This window comes from Hirundo rustica, chromosome 3 (genome assembly GCF_015227805.2).
Source record: "Hirundo rustica isolate bHirRus1 chromosome 3, bHirRus1.pri.v3, whole genome shotgun sequence".
In the NCBI taxonomy this organism is placed as follows: domain Eukaryota; kingdom Metazoa; phylum Chordata; class Aves; order Passeriformes; family Hirundinidae; genus Hirundo; species Hirundo rustica.
Genome location: NC_053452.1, coordinates 114,540,214 through 114,556,136, shown reverse-complemented (window position 1 = coordinate 114,556,136; position 15,923 = coordinate 114,540,214). Strand labels below are relative to the sequence as shown.

The 15,923-nt window shown below is 45.2% G+C and overlaps 1 protein-coding gene across 1 annotated transcript in view; it reads right to left on the bottom strand.

Annotated features, from left to right (window-relative positions):
- The window catches only part of PINX1 (PIN2 (TERF1) interacting telomerase inhibitor 1), a 59,473-nt gene that overhangs the window by 34,311 nt on the left and 9,239 nt on the right, over window positions 1–15,923 (bottom strand). The window contains exons 5-6 of the mRNA XM_040060668.2: window positions 14,178–14,270; window positions 11,615–11,691 (exon numbers count right to left, since the gene is read on the bottom strand). Coding sequence (XP_039916602.1) covers window positions 11,615–11,691; window positions 14,178–14,270 — 170 coding nt within the window. The remainder of the gene's footprint in view (window positions 1–11,614; window positions 11,692–14,177; window positions 14,271–15,923) is intronic.

Genomic DNA, 15,923 nt, shown 5'->3' with positions numbered 1-15,923 from the left:
TTAGCCTGGATGTGACAGCAGGGACATGGAGAGTCAGCCGCCCCCAAAATGCATCAAGGCAGAATTTGGGATGTTGTCTTTGACATATTTCATATCAAATTTCTTAGTGGCTTAATCCATTAGTAATTGGAGAGAAATTCCACATCCACTGATACTCAGAGGACTTTATAAATATTTCACTAAAGCTGAGAACTTTTCCAGGCACTTGGAGCGTTGGGTGCCTTTTCAATATTTTTAAGAGTTTAAGAAGTAGATGAGATTTGGAGAGAACCAGCAAAACCCTTCTGCTTATTTACTTGAACTGTTCCTCTTTTTCTTCACTAAATATAAACCTCATATCCATATTATGAGACATCAAAGAATAAATATATAAATAAAAGGTTTCCTGAAAAAAAATAAAATTACTTGATTTTTTTCCTCATCTAAGAATTTTTTTTACTCCATCATGAGATATAGCGGTTTAATGAATAATAAAAAAGCACCTTCAAGCTTGCACTTGACCACAGCAAGATGTTTGTAGCAATTACTATTTTTCTAACTGCAAATATCCATTGCAAAATGCACAAGCTGACAATTTAAAATTATATTTTTTAAAAATTTTAAGAGAAGTAAATGGTATTTTCTGTGAACTAGAAAACATTTCCTAATTAGCATTAGCCTTTGACTACCTTGTACTACAGCAACTTTCTTCTGCTCCCAAGCTTAGATATTTCTTTGTAAAAAAAGTATTGAGAATAAATAATTTTCTTTCAAGTATTGAAGCATGGAGTGACATTTAAATTCTTCAAAATTCTGGAAAACAGGATTTTAGGGCATGCAATATTTTTGATCTTCCCTTCATTTGTTAAAAAACAACCTGTACCACACAGGTGACACAGGATCAGTGTTACCCTGAGCTGGGATGGATTCTGCAATCAAAAACACTTCCCAGCACGTGGAAAAAGTCAGCTCCTGGTGAAACAGAACAGGTATAAAATAAATACCAGTAAATAAAGAATTAAATTTTGAATGCTGTGGACAGCCACCTTTCTCACCCTCTGTCCATTCTATTATCCATGGCAAAATCATCCCCGGGCCTGACTTTTTGTGGGAGCTCAAAGTTGATCCAGCATCGCTGGTTTTTAACCCCAGCTGAGGCAGTTGCAAGGTGGCCACCAAACCACCCTGGGAATTCTGCATCCTGAGGGACTCCAGAACTTTGCAGCAGGATCATCCAGGCAGAACCTTTGGGAGGTCCCTCCCAGGCTACAACCAAAAATTTCTGAGGAATTAATGATCACAGACAGCAGCACCTCCTGCTCCAAGGCCAGACCAACCTCCAGCCTCTCCTCCCCACACCCACCGGGTTTGTAGCGCCGTGAGTCTGCAAATCCAAACACCTGAGGGCACAACCAACCGACCCCAAGGAAAAAAGGGACAAACTGCACACCACAGATGGAAACACTTCCCTTAATCCAGTGCAGGGAAATTTTGGAATCTGTTCAAGCAGAGTATCCAAACTCTGTCCAGCTCAGCAAAACTCTTGAGCTCCCCTTGGTTGCCTTTTCTGTGGCTGATTTCAGTTGCTTCCATGGAATGGGTTGGGTGGAAAAGGACCTTAAATGATCCAGTTCCACCCCCTGCCATGGGCAGGGAGAGCTTCCACTATCCCAGGTTGCCCCAAGCTCTGTCCAGCCTGGCCCTGGACACTTCCAGGGACCCAGGAGCAGCCACAGGTTCTCTGGGAAACCTGTGTCAGGGCCTCCCCAGCCCCACAGGGAAAAACTGCTTCCCAATATCCCATCTGTCCCTGCCCTCTGGCAGTGGGAAGCCATTCCCTGTGTCCTGTCCCTCCATCCCTTGTCCCAGGTTGCTCTCCAGCTCTCCTGGAGCCTCTTTAGGCTCTGGAAGGGGCTCTGAGCTCTCCCTGGAGTCTTCTCCAGGTGAACACCCCCAGCTCTCCCAGCCTGGCTCCAGAGCAGAGGGGCTGCAGCCCTTGGAGCATCCTTGTGATTCCAGCACTCCAACAGGTCCACAAGTCCCTGCTCTCCCCTCTCAACAAATCAAAACAGGACAATATTCATCCTTAACTCCAAATCTCAGACCTTTCCCACAGAGTATTCCATGAGGGAGAACAGCAAGCCCTCAACACCAGGATCCTGACATGGGACACATCTTCCAAAGCTGATGCTGATGCCACCTGAGCCCAGAAGGCACCAACTATCCCCCTGCATGATTTGTTTTCCCCGTCATCGTCTTCCTCTTTCCTTGGCTGAGGGATATGCACAGTTATTAACAGATGGCCAAATTAATGACATTAATCAGCGCTTTTGTCACATTTGTCTCTCTCTCTATGGCAACACCAGAACTGTTCAAAGGGAACATGCTGGGTTTGATGGTGTTTTGCAGAGGGAGGCTGCAGACATAGTGAAAAACAGACACTGGATTTCTTAACCTTGGGAAAACTGAAATAAGCCCAAATTAAATTCAAATGGCCACATTTTCAAACATGCCAGGGAGCTGGAGGGAGCTCAGAGAGAGGAGGATCCAGTTTGGACTCTGGTGGGGAACTTTACCACCAAATCACTCTCCAGCACCAGATATTCCTCCTGACTGGAGAGTTAAAAAAGCAAATATTCGCAGCTGAAGAAAGAACGATCCAGCAGAGAAGCTGAAATACTGGATTGGAAGTGGAAAAGCTTGTTTCTTTAGATTTTAAGCACTTTCTCAGGCTGAATCATTTCTTTTGCTCCATCTTCTGGTTTGTTTAACCCATCTGAACCAACCAGCAGTTTCATAACCAGTTTGATGAAAAATCAGAAGACACCCTGGGAGGAAGGTTAGACACCCTTTAATGTCACTAAGTCAGCAAAAATCAGATTCCTGTGAACACCCAGTCCTTGCAGGCTGCCTGAGTAGGTCCAGCTGCCCGCCTTGGAGATAACAAAATGCATCCTAATCCCGGATTTCTGAGAGAGACCAAGCTGCTGTTTCCCTCTCAGTCCCACAGCAGCATTATCCCTACAAGTTGTCAGCCCAAATCCCATTCCTCCAGACACAGGAATAAGCAAATTCCTGCCCCAGGGAAAGCAGGGCAGGGAGGGAGACCAACTCATCATCAAGAACTCGCCCACCTGGCTTAAAAATCAACAGGAAGCCACCTGCTTAGTTCACACTTCCATATACAAATCCTGTTATGATAGGATCAAAAAAAAAGGTACTTTTCCTTGTTTTGAACTGCTGCACTACATTTTTTTCTTTTTTTTTTTTTCTCTTTTTTTTTTTTTTTAAGGAAAGCTCTTTGATCAGACAATTATTTTTAAAAGGAAAAACAAAACAAGGCTGGTCTATAAAGCTCAGGCCCATGGCAAGGGGTGCTTGGAAGGAAGGGATTACACAAAATAAGGTGAGGTTTATTCCCTAGAAGGCAAACCCATATTCTTAGGTACTGGTGTGTTACTTTCTTACATAACACACAGTTAAAAAATAAAAAAAAATTAAAAAAAAAAGTAAAAAAAGACAATTGCAAGAAAAAAAGCAGAATTAGGATTTGTTTTGAGCACCCAGTTAAGCAGCTATGCCAAACATTGTTTTGTGGTCCCTTACACGATTCCACTGCTTTAACCCTGTTTACCCCATGGATAAAAGTGTTTATAGATCACATTTTTTATGCAGTTTAATTTAGAGCTGGATTTTCTTCCTCCCCTTTTCATTTAATTTTTTTCCCTCTAAACCTCAGTGAAGAATCCCACTGGAGAACCATTTTTGCAGGATGAGGTGTTATAAAACACACAGATGACAAGGTCCAGCACAGAAATGCCAAAAGCCAATAGGAAATCAGGTCAGTTAAAACCTTTTACCAACACAGGCCTGCCTCTTACTCCACAGATTTTCCCCAATTATTCTTTAGACCCATTTATGGATCTATTTTTTGTCCATGCAGTACCTGAGCACTGGATACAACCAACTGAGCAGCCTCAGGATCTTTAAATGACAAAAGCAACTGAGCCATCCTGATTTCAGACCCACTCAATCTCAACACAAAAAACCACAACGATTTCCTCTTTTTGAGAGGGGGAAAAAATTCTTGAGGGTTCTTTTCTTCCAGTTCTTAAAGCAGAAGAACTCCAATCGTGACAAAGTTGTGATTGGCCTTTTCCTCTTACAGACTTCCACAGCCTAAAAGCTTCCACAATGCAAAAAAAAAAAAAAAAAAGGCAAAGGCAGCAAAAACCCGCCTCCAAAAAACACAGCACAGCTTTCACACCAAGTGTAGTTAAAAAATGACTAAGTTTTCTTGATATATGAATTTGTGGGTAAACCATTTATCAATGACCTGTTTACCTGTGCAGCAGAGTCCCTCAAGCCGAGGGCCATGTCATTCCCCTTTGACTGATTAATTAGCCAATCAAGGGATATTTTTCACTCTGAGGCAGGATGGGTTATTCCAGCTAATGCCTGGTCTCTAATGGTAACAACATTAAAGCCAACTCGGCTCTTTAAGCCTCTGGAAGTGACCAAAAGGGAAGGAGAGAAGATAAATCAAAAAGAGCTCCCCCCCAGTTTTGTTTCTGTTCCTTAACAAACCCCCCAAGGAACAAATGTGGAGGCAAGACTTCTCCAGAGAAGAAAAGAAAAAGCACTTTTACCTCCAGATTGGGAGATATCTCCTCCTCTCCCTCTCTCCTGATATCTGAACAGCAATAATTTATCCTCCAGTTGATTAACAAGGTGCTTATAGAATAGGCAACAAAACATCAATACTTTGCTCTTCCTCTTTTTTTTTTTTTTTAATCAAAAGCACAACTAGGACAGAATGCTGAGTAAAAGAAATTCTTCCTGGTGTTCCTGAAACAATCTCATCTGCACGGAGACATTAAATATGTGGCCCAAACTAACACCTTGAGCCTAATTAACTTTCTGACTTGCTACGCAGGGTGTTGCAAGTTACCAGCTCAAAGCAACAGGGCATTACGTCTGCTCTCCACGGGTCTGTGCTGCCAGATTTGCTCTGCCTGTACCGCCTGTGCAGGGGCTTGGACCTGGAGGAGCTTTAAGGTTCCATCCAACCCAAACCATTCTGTGGTTCTGTGATTTAACCCTTCGGCTGCACTGTCCTGTTGTTCTCCCTGTGACTTTGTGTCACCAGCCCGTCCTGGTTGCTCCTCAGGCGCAGGCAAAGGCCTCGCACTGCTCGCTGCTTGCAGAATCTGGGTTTGGGTTGGTTTTTTCTCTTCTTTTTGACCCTTTTGGCTGTTAAGAGTCCATGGTCGGGTGCAGAGCACAACTGGAGAGGCTGAAGAAGTTCCTGCAGTACTACAGAGGCTGTAAAAATCCCTTGATAATAATTCCAGAATGGTTTGGGTTGTGAGGGACCTTAAAGCTCATCCCATTCCACCCTTTTCCATGGGCAGGGACACCTTCCACCATCCCAGGTTGCTCCAAACCTGTCCAGCCTGGCCTTGGACTCTTCCAGGGATCCAGGAGCAGCCACAGCTTCTCTGGGCACCCTGTGCCAGGGCCTTCCCACCCTCACAGGGAACAAGTTTTTCCTCGTAACTCATCTGAACCTCCTCTGCCTCGTCTCAAGACCATTCCCCCTCATCCTACCAGTTGAGACTAAAAATCTGAAGCAAGTAAAACTGGTCGAAGCAGCAGAGACTTCAAAGATATGAAGACTCTTAAAATACTTCATGACTGAACAGGGAAGGCCAACAGATCCATGTGCAAAAGGGATTCCAGCAGGAGCTCATCTCCTTTAGCCACACAGGATCCAAGCACAACCACAACCACAGGAATCCAACTGCAGTACTGGAGCTGCTCACAGAATGGCTTCTGGGAGATGTTTCACTTAAACTGATCCATCTCTGCCCATCCCAACAGGTCTAAAAGTGTTAAACTCATCTTTTTCTTGGCGTCACTCACCGAGGAGCTGGGATTTCCCTCAGGAGACTCCTCCAGTGCCCCGCTGACATCACTGTGAGGAAGCCTGCTGAAGAGCAAGTCTGTGTCTTCCTTTTTCTAATTGAAGTTCTCACCTCCCCAGTCCCATTCCTGGCTTTTGCCTACTCTGATTACTGTCCCTTCCCTTCCTCTGCCCCTCCCTCCCTGTGACCCCAGATATTTATAGGCAGAGAGGTCATCTTTTTTCTGCCTCTTTTCTGAGATGAACGTATCCAGTTCCTCCACTCTCTCCTTCTAGGACATGCCCTCTAACCCTGTCTCCCATTTTACTAAATCCTTTTGGACACTTTCCAGGTTTTTGATGTATTTTTTTTTTCCTCCTTTTCTGTTCTGCTTCTCAGTCCCAAATACCTCATGCTAACTGTGGTCTCCAAAGCAGAACGGTGAAAAAATCGGTGTTAATTTGTAACTCATTTTTCTCTTCTGCAGGTTTTTTTTTTTTTTTTCCTTCCCTGGCATTGCCAAAAAAGGGAGCAGCAAATTAATTTATGTGCTAATCCTGCAACAAATTTGGTCACAGGCTAAAAAAAAAAAAAAAGAAAAATTCCTAAGATTAAACTTGCAACTTGCCTAAAGTCAGAACTGTGAAGCCCCACAAACACCAGTATTGTGACTGGTATTTTGCAGAGAGAAAGTCGAGGTGCAGGGAATGGTATCAGTTCACCCATAACTTCAGGGAGCCCACGGTAGAGCCAGACTTTAATGGATTTTCAGCTATGTCCCTTAAGATTAGCCAACATGCTTTTCCTGATAAGTGCTGGGAAATACAAATCAGTCGAGGAAGTTCTGCAAAATGTGTCAGAAGACAATTTCCTGATTAAAAAACAAAACAAAAAAGTGAAAAAGCACCAGGGGTGGACAGTTCCATTTCTACTGCCTAACAAGGAAGAAATCACGGCAAGCCTGAGACTTTCGGGCTGCTTGGATTGGGTGGCTTAGGGGAACTTACGCAGGTTTACATCCAAGTTACACAAACTTGGAGGAAACAGATTACTCATGGAACGGCCTGAGCCATGCATGTGAGATGGATGCAAAACACTCAGGTTTTTTATGCATCTCCAGCAGGGCTTGAGCAAACCAGAGCTGCTCCCCCCAGAACGAAATCAGTGCCAGAATCATGTTGTTCAGCAACCGAGTTGGGACCGTCTGCAACTCATTCCCAAATCCTCACCCTCACTCAGGAGCATTTTCTCCAGTGATAAGGCTCCATCAGGAAACACAGCTGGATGGAGGAAGGAAATTCTGAGAAGCAAAAAAAAAATAGTGGGGGTTCCAGGAAGTTCAACCAGATAGGAACTAATGGAATTTGTTTTTCTGTCTCCCCAGCTCCCAGTGTGTTCCTAAGCAAGTGAGAAAATTGCAGGGAAAAGTGGGGGCAAAAAACAAGTCTGGCAGATCTTACCCTGCAAAACAGGTCCTCACTGCAGGTCTCCAGAGAGCATCATAATTACAATTCAATATTTTCGATCACTTGGTCTCCCTGGGAAAAACTGCAGACGTTTTCAATTTAGGTCCACTCTGAAGCCCAGCCATTGTTTTCTTCCCCACCTCATTTTTTTGACTTGTATTTTTTTTTTTTTTTTGTTTGGTTTTAAACAAAGGTCCCTGTGTAGTTTATTAAGGAGGTTTGAGTTGGACACATGATTTATCAAAAATAATTCAAAGAAAAGGATGGTTATGTTGAACATTCAGGAGAATTAAAGGTTGCAATTGCCTCTGATTAGTAACACGTATCCCAGAACCATCAAAACAACAGCATTGTAGTTTTATACTTCTAGAGAAACTCCTTTCAACCCTCAGAGGCAAACAGCATCTCCTTCCACATCCTTTGCAATTCCCCTCTTTTGCAAACTTTACAGTCCTCTGGCCAACTCCCTCTTCCTTTGATAAGGCAGATAATCCAAGTTCCAACATTCCCCACTTACTGCCGCAGAGCTGGTGTGGAACAAGAGAAAGGACCCATCACCAGACCAGTCCTTGGCCGCTGAGATGGTTAAAAAGGGAGTCTGAGATCAGCCCCACAGTTAGGAGAGCTCAGATTAAGCTCATGCAGAGCACCTCAAGATGATAGAATGATTGCTAATAACCACACTGGGAAAGAGTGGACAGGACTGATAGTTACAGTGATTTGTTGAGACCCTCTTTATCACTGCAGCAGTTCAGGGGTGACAGGTTTTTGACAAGCATTTCAGAGCCAGGATTATATTGCTGGTCTCAGGTCCATCACTGAGCCCTGAGCTTTCCCATTAACTCCCCTTGGAGCATAAGCACAGATGGAATTCCTTGCATTTTGCTTTTTCCTTCTCTTTTCCTAACCTCTAAAGGTGGTTTGGTGTGACACCAGCCAACCAGCCAGACACAGTGCAAGAGTGGGGAGGTTTAGATTGGATTTAGGAAAAATTTCTTCATGGAAAGGGTTGTCTAGCACTGGAACAGGCTGCTCAGGGAAGTGGAGGAGTCGCCATCCCTGGACGTGTTCAAGAAACATGTGGCTACAGCACCTGAGGGCATGGTTTAGTGGTGAACAGGCTTGGAGCTGAGGATTGTAAAGGTCTTTTCCAGCCTTAACACTTCCATGATTCTGTGATCTCTTCTACCCCTTAAGTGATCTCTTTTATTCACCCACAGAAATTTTGCCACGGGCTTTAACTGGAGGCTTTAGGGAAGGCTGATAATCAAAACTCTGGACAAACTCCTGAAGAAGCTGCCATAGCTGACCCTGCTCTGAGCTGGGTGGCTCCTCTGGAGACCTCCAGGTTCCCTCTAGTCTCAGCAATTCTGTGGTTCTATGAAAAGCAGTTCCTGATGCAGTTCCTGCATCTTCCCATGAAGTTACACCCAAGTTTTTCTGATCCCAGACTGAAAAAAATAGAAATAGGGGAAAAATCTTTGTCAGAAGATCAAGAGTGGAATGGTGACTCTGTTGGGGTCGTTCAGTGCTCATCAAATGTGTGCTGAATGCTTCTCAAACTGCATCTCTGAGAACAGAGGAGGGAGATGATACCTCAGGAAGAGCCTCAGAGACAGGACTTCAATCTATAAAATCATGGAGTGGGTTGGGTAGGAAGGAACCTTAGAGATCATCCAGATCCACCCTCTGCCACGGGCACGGACACCTTCCACTATCCTAGGTTACTCCAAGTCCTCTCCAGCCTGGACACAGACACTTCCAGGGATCCAGGGGCAGCCACAGCTGGGCACCCTCTGCCAGGGCTCCCCCATGCTCACAAGGAAGAATTGCTCCCCAGTATCCCATCTAACTGCCTTCTGTAAGTTTGAAGCCATTCCCTGTGTCCTGTCCCTCCAGGTCCCCGTAAATGGTCCTTCTCCAATCTTTCTTGTAGATTCCTTCAGGTATTGGGAGGCCACAATTAGCTCACCCCAAAGCCTTCTCCAGGCTGAACAATCCCAATTATCTCAGCCTTTCCTCACAGCAGAGCTGCTCCATCCCTCTGCTTATCCTGGTGCCTCCTCTGGACTCGCTCCAACAGCTCCAGGGGTTTCTGGGCTAAGTCACATTCAGCTCTCACTCACCAGCACCCCCAAGTCCTTCCCCCAGGGCTGCTCCATCCCTTCATCCCCAGACTGGATTGATCCCTGGGGTTGCCCTGATCCAGGTGCAGCACCAGCACTTGTTCTTTTTAAATCCATGAGATTCTTGTGGGCCACTGCTCCAGCTTTTCCAGGATCGATGGGGGTGCTTCCCTGTATCATCTCCACTGCAGCCACAGCTGGGAACCTGCACTCAGATTCACACAGGAGTTCTGGCTCCTATGGAAGTATGGAAGTCCTTATCTTGTGACCAGGGAGACCAGCCCGGGGTTGCAGGAGCTGAATTTTGAAGGGGACTGGAGCCTGGCACAACCTGCAGGGAAACCCAGGGCTCTGCTGGGCACCAGGGCCCTTCCTACCTCATCTCCACGCAGGAACAACTCAGTTCCAGGAGAATGGCAGCACCTTCCTGCTCCTGCAGTCAGCTCTGTGCCACAGCAGGGAGATGCCCAGATCTCAGGGATTTCAAACCAGAAGGCAAACACTGAGAATTCCTGCAAAGCCTCAGGGGGCACTTCCCTTTGTGCCACCTTAAGGACCAGGCTCTGGAACACGATGGGAGGGATCATAAGAGTTCTTGGGTGCAGTGCAATGAAACTGCTCAGAGCTGCCTGAGCAGCGCACTTCTGCTCTGTGCAAACTCCACAGATCTCTGATCCATGAAGAGAAGGAGAAGGGGAAGCTGGAGGAAGCCACTGTGCTGCCTCTGGCTTCCTCCATCTGTGGCTGCTCAGCAGCAGCCAGGAGACAACAAATGCAGTTCCAAATTCTGCTCCCTCCTGCCTGGATTTGCATGGGGAAATTTGGGTGCACAGTCTGTGACTTTTCTGCCAGAAGCTTGAACCATTTCAGGAAATCTGCACAGCAGCCATCAGCCAAGCACCACATCTGTCAAGGGATTGGCAGAAACATGCACAAACTCAGACACCCTTCAGAAAATCCAGGTGATCTGCAGTGTTTATCCACAAAAAAAAAAGAGCAAATGTCCTGCAGGAAAAAGTCCCAGAAGAAGCAACTTTTCAACTCTGAATTTCAGAAGATGTAGAACATAGAAAACAACACCAGCTACTTGAGACAACTTATGGGTGGGCAAAATCTGCTCCCTCAACACCAGCAGTGCTGAGCTGCTTTAAATCCCAGTTTGTCCTGCTTCCCACTGTCCTGACAGCAAGGGAAGATCCAGGGCATATTTAGGTGATCAGAACCAGCAGGGCTCCCTGGTACCCACAGGATGTGAGAGCTCCAGCAGCTCTCACAGACTGGAAGTTCCCAAATCCTTATTTCAGCTCCCAGTGACCTCCAGTGAAATTCCAGAACAACCAAGATCACAAGGAGCAAGGTGTCAAACACTACAGGGTATTCCAGAAATTTCCACTTCATTTCAAGCCCCATTTTTCCCTCAAAACCAGAGATCTCCAAGAACTTGGTTACCAACAGGGCCATTCCTGCAATAAATTCATTTGTGCTTTTCCAGATGTTATTTTTTCCAAAGAATTTTTCTGGATATGTTGGTCATGTCACAGTTATTTTATCCACTGACAGGGCTGACGTCTGTGCTCTGCAAGTGCAACATGCTAATGAACACATAAATAAAATAAAAGCTGCTCCAAACCTGGATCTCGTTACACAAAGTCAGGGGAAAGGTCTTCTCATTAAATATTTATCACTAAATATTGGTGGTTCAGGCCACCTCGGAATCTTTTGCAGCTACTCAACCTTTCCCATTTTTTGTGAAAACAAGGGCGGTTTCTGCAGATTGCCCAGTTGCTGCTGAATGTCCAGTTTTATTTTGGATATTCACGCATCTTTCACAGAATCATTTAGCTTGGAAAAGACCTCTGAGAGCATTGAGTCCAACCTCTGATCTTTCAGGTCAAGCAAAATTCTTCTTTTTTATGTATGTTTCTTACCGAAAAATTAAAATACTGGAGTTCCCCTAACTCCAAAGAAGTTACATCAAAATAATCCACAAACACAGGGATTAAATTTACTCTTATTTCATCACAGTTCAAGCACAGCACTTCAAGCAGAAAAAACACATTGGCAGAAGACATTTGGATATTTTGTTATAAGGGATAATAGACGAGGAAACAAGAGAAAGGAGAAGGTTCTTGTTTACCTGGGTCTTGGCACTCTTCTGTCTTCTCCCAAAAATGCAGGACAGGTCCTGTTCAGTGCGTGATGAGAGATCCTTACCTGGAAGGGGTAGAGAGAGGGAAAAACCCTAAAACCTCCACATCTGAGGATGCATTTTGATAACAAAGCGACCCACAGACAGAGAGGAATTCCTCTTGGAGATAAACAAAAATCAGGAAGTGCAGGTTGGACAGGCCTTGGAGCAAGCCGGGATAGCCGAAGGTGTCCCTGCCATGGAAGGGGGTTGGAATTAGATGAACTTTGAGGTGCCTTCAAACCCAAACCATGCTGTGGTCTATGCTAAAGCCACTAAATGAAAGTACACAAGAGGAAAGGTGTCTATGCATCGGGATCTTTGGATTCTCACGAGAATTCCCCATTTCTGACAGAATTTAGGGAGTTACACTTCCTCCACACAAAGAAAAAAAACCCCACATCTTTACTCAGTGGGGACTTTTCTCCCATTTCTGATGTTGTTTTTGAAAAGCAAAACCTCCACCTCTGCCACACACTGGGTTATTCCAACTCAAAACCATTTCAAGGGTGAAGCAACCATTTCCAGGAGGGCCATTATTCCCATCTGATTGCTGTGTGGTGAGCTGGATATCAGACATATGGATCAAGGAAGGGGAAGCAGGAGGGTGTGATGTGATATTCAGAGATACAGACAAAGGTTCAGCCAATTCCACAGTGCAGGAGTTGTTGAGTTGTTCATTGCCTCTGTCAGAAAATTCTCTTGGAAAAGGGAAGCAAAAGTTAAAGAAACAAAATTAACCAACTGAGGTCAACTTGTTAAGACTCTGCTGGGGGTCTCAATCACTTGATTTTCTGATTCCAAAATCAGTAACCTCAAAGTGAATTTTGTAATGGCAAAAAAACCCCCAAAACACAAAAAACCCATCCCAAATCTGACTTCTTTTTCCTGGGATCCCCAGAGGGTAAAGAGACACATCAGCCTAGAGCAGCAAGTGTTCCCCAGCTTCCTGCTCACTCACTGCTCCACCTCTGAATGGCCTTGTCCTGGCAAGCTGGAAGACACTGGGGTTCTTTTCAGCTTTCCCTTGGCCAAGGCTTGGAATGTGACACCTAAAATCCTCCTGCTCCCGTTTTCAGGCTACGTTTCCTTTCCATGCCTCCCCCTGGATGTATCCCCCATTTTTCCTCCAACAGAAAACCAACTCAGCTGACAGCCCCTGCAGCATCCCAGGGGAGCAGCTACTCGAAAAACAGCTGCAGTCAGTGTTTTCATCTGAGGTTGGGGTGTATTTCCCAGATCCAGGGGTGGCTGTTCCTCCAGCAGCGAGGCTCCAAACCAGCCCCGGGAGCGGAAGCCGCGTTTGGTGCCGTCGCTGTTCCCTTCTCCCGCTTTTGTGTGAGCTTGTCTTGTTTAGTCTGAAAGGAAGCAGGACTGGACTTCAACAACAAGGGCCATGACAACACGAGCCTTTCTCAAATAACTTTTCCTCTTTCCCTGAAAAAGGACAATTTCCCTGTGTCAGGCCACAGAGGGTACAAGCAAATGAGGGGCTGCCTTGTGGAAAGGTGACCAAACCAGCCAGGGATATTGTGAATATGAAAGGCTCCAGCTGTATTTTACATGCTCAAAAGATGCTTCTTTTTTCCTCTATATTTAGTAAAAAGTTAAATCCAAATCAAAATAAATCCTCTTTGCTCAAAAAGCCCATGGCCTCTGTACCTATGAGCCCTGAACCAATTTAATTGTTTAATGTCATAAAGTGGCAGGCTCATGTTAACAGCTTGGACTTCAAGGTCGAATTATTTCACCAAAAATCCCAAACCCTGATATGAAAATCTGGCCTTCATTCAGATATCAATTAGCTCTGTTTTAGCAGAGGCATTTTCTGTCAGAAAACAATACACAGAGCTTTCAGTTTAATAAATCAGCCATTAGTGGAAACTGATCCTATCCTGAAATGGGCACACACCGTGTGAAAGGGGAACACAGCAAAAAGGGAAAGGACTGAACAACTGTCAAGGGCCAGAACCTGGGCTGACTGAAATAATGCCATCACTCTAAGAAAGAAAGAAAGAAATGACTGAACTCCACAAGTTCTTGATATGAGTTTTTCTGGTTGCCCTAATTTCTCCCATAAAGCACCTGGCCGATATAAGAGGGCTTTCCTCTTCCTTCGTGCAGGTTTAATCTGATCCCTGATCCCATCCACATGATCTCTGAGCAGGAGTTACTGGGGATTGCAGGGTTAGTGCCACGCAGGTGCCCAAGTCACTCCCATCCCACCCCTGCCTCCTGCTCCCACGCCCCGACCGCTCGGAATATTCGCCGCTCCCTTATCCAGCTTCTTCGCTAAGGAATTGTTTTATTCTCAACATCAGCAGCCTAAGGCCATCCAAAATTGCCCAAAATAAAGAGGAGCAGCACATTAGAGCTTTCAGCAACTAGCTGCAGGCGGTTCTAAACCCAGGTTTTACTTGTCAGATTTAGACTCCACGAGGCAGCAGGTCACCTTGAGCATGGTTTGTTCTAATCTTGGCCAGGGCTTATGAAACGACAGAACTCCTCTTACCTTTGGCAAACTTCATATAATGGACACGTTTCTTGGAAGATTTGGATTTTTCTTCAAGGCTGAATGTCTTTTTCTGCTTTTTCACTGACGACTCTAAAAAAACCCAAACCCCAAGCAATCAAGGTCTAGCTCTGTTAGAGGCACTTCAGCACCAAATTCAAACATCAGTGTAATTAACTTTCTCAAAATCCAGTCAACAACATATCATAAAGTATTACTGAAGGAAGCATTCCAAGTTTTGTCTGAAATATGTCAATGCTTGATTTTTTTTTTTTATTTTTTTTTTTTGCCCCATCCCCTTTCTTTCCCATTTCCAATCCGATGTAATCTGAAAAGGCAGACCCAGGTACTCCAGGTCAAAGGCAAATCCATCTCTGTGGTAAGAAAATAATAATAGTGCTGTTTTTCATAGAGTATCTGCAGCACCAGAGTCTGAAAAAGACGTAAGAAATAGTAGGAAATAAAATACTGTTTGAGCAGAAAGAAGAAGGGGGGAACCTCCCCCCCCCAACCAGGATTTTAATTTCTAACCCTACACAAAATAGCTTTATTTGGACATCAGCTGATACATCTGTGTAAGGAAACTGAATGGTGACAAAGCTTTTCTGTCCCTGAGGCCAGCTAGAACAAATTGCCACATCCCTATTATCTCATTTTCCAGGCTTCCAGGAGAGGGACTGCATCTAAACTGTCCTCTGGGAATGGTCTCTGGGGCTGGCTCAGTCCCAGAGTCACTCAGGAGTACTTTGGGAGACTCTGAGCAGGTTAAAGCCACGTGGAGGATTAACCTCACTATTTAACAGCACAGAGATCACGTTCCTGTGCTGTGCCAGGTTATTTTGGGGGTACAAATGTTCCCTTTGCAGCCACAGAGCCTGTTAATTTACATAATGTTGCCAGAGAGAGAGAATTCACCTGTTGAACAGTTAATTACTGCTTTACTAGACCTAAAAAGAAGCACCACAGGAGTCTCTGCTCTGTAACTCCACAGGTTACTGTGGTGAGGGTTTTTTTCTTTTCCTCCCTGTGGGATGGGTAGGAAAAATCAACCCATACCCTGAGGGCCAAATTGAGTCACCTTTTTTATATGATCCCACCCCAGAAAGCTCTGCTGCCCAAGCTTTTCTGGAATTCCAGCACTCCCCTGCTGGATAGGCAGTGCCACCTGATGAATCCCGGAGCTAAAACTGAAATCCTCAGCCTGCAGTGGGAGAGCTGAGGGCCAGCAGGCTGAGATCCACTCTCCCACACTAACGGGAAGAGAAAGGAGCAGCAAATCCAGTTTTTAACAAAAAAATCCTCAGTAAAAAGGGTCTGTGGGGAAAGTGAAGATCACAACTAAAATATCCTAAAATGAACCTGGCTTCCATCCTCCTGGTAGCAAAAGGAGCATCACACATGGCAAAGGGTTTCCACAGAGCCTTCATCCTGCACGTTATTCCTACAGGGAGAGGGGCAGCAGCACCGCCTCGTGCCTGCAGGGAGGAATTTCACTACGGAACATGCTGGCACTTGCAGTGGGCAGGGAAATAAATCCCTGTGTCTTCCAGGGACTGGAAAATCATCTGACAAACTGAGCAAGCGCTGCAGGAATATTAATGTGCTTTTTGAAGCAATTCAGTCGGGGCAATAAAGTCACCAAGGTGCCATTTCTGCAGCGAATGTGATCGAGGTGGACGTGCCAAAGCACAGCCAGGGTGTTGTTCCTACTTTTTGTCCGTGGGAAAGGGACAGTCATCGTCAATG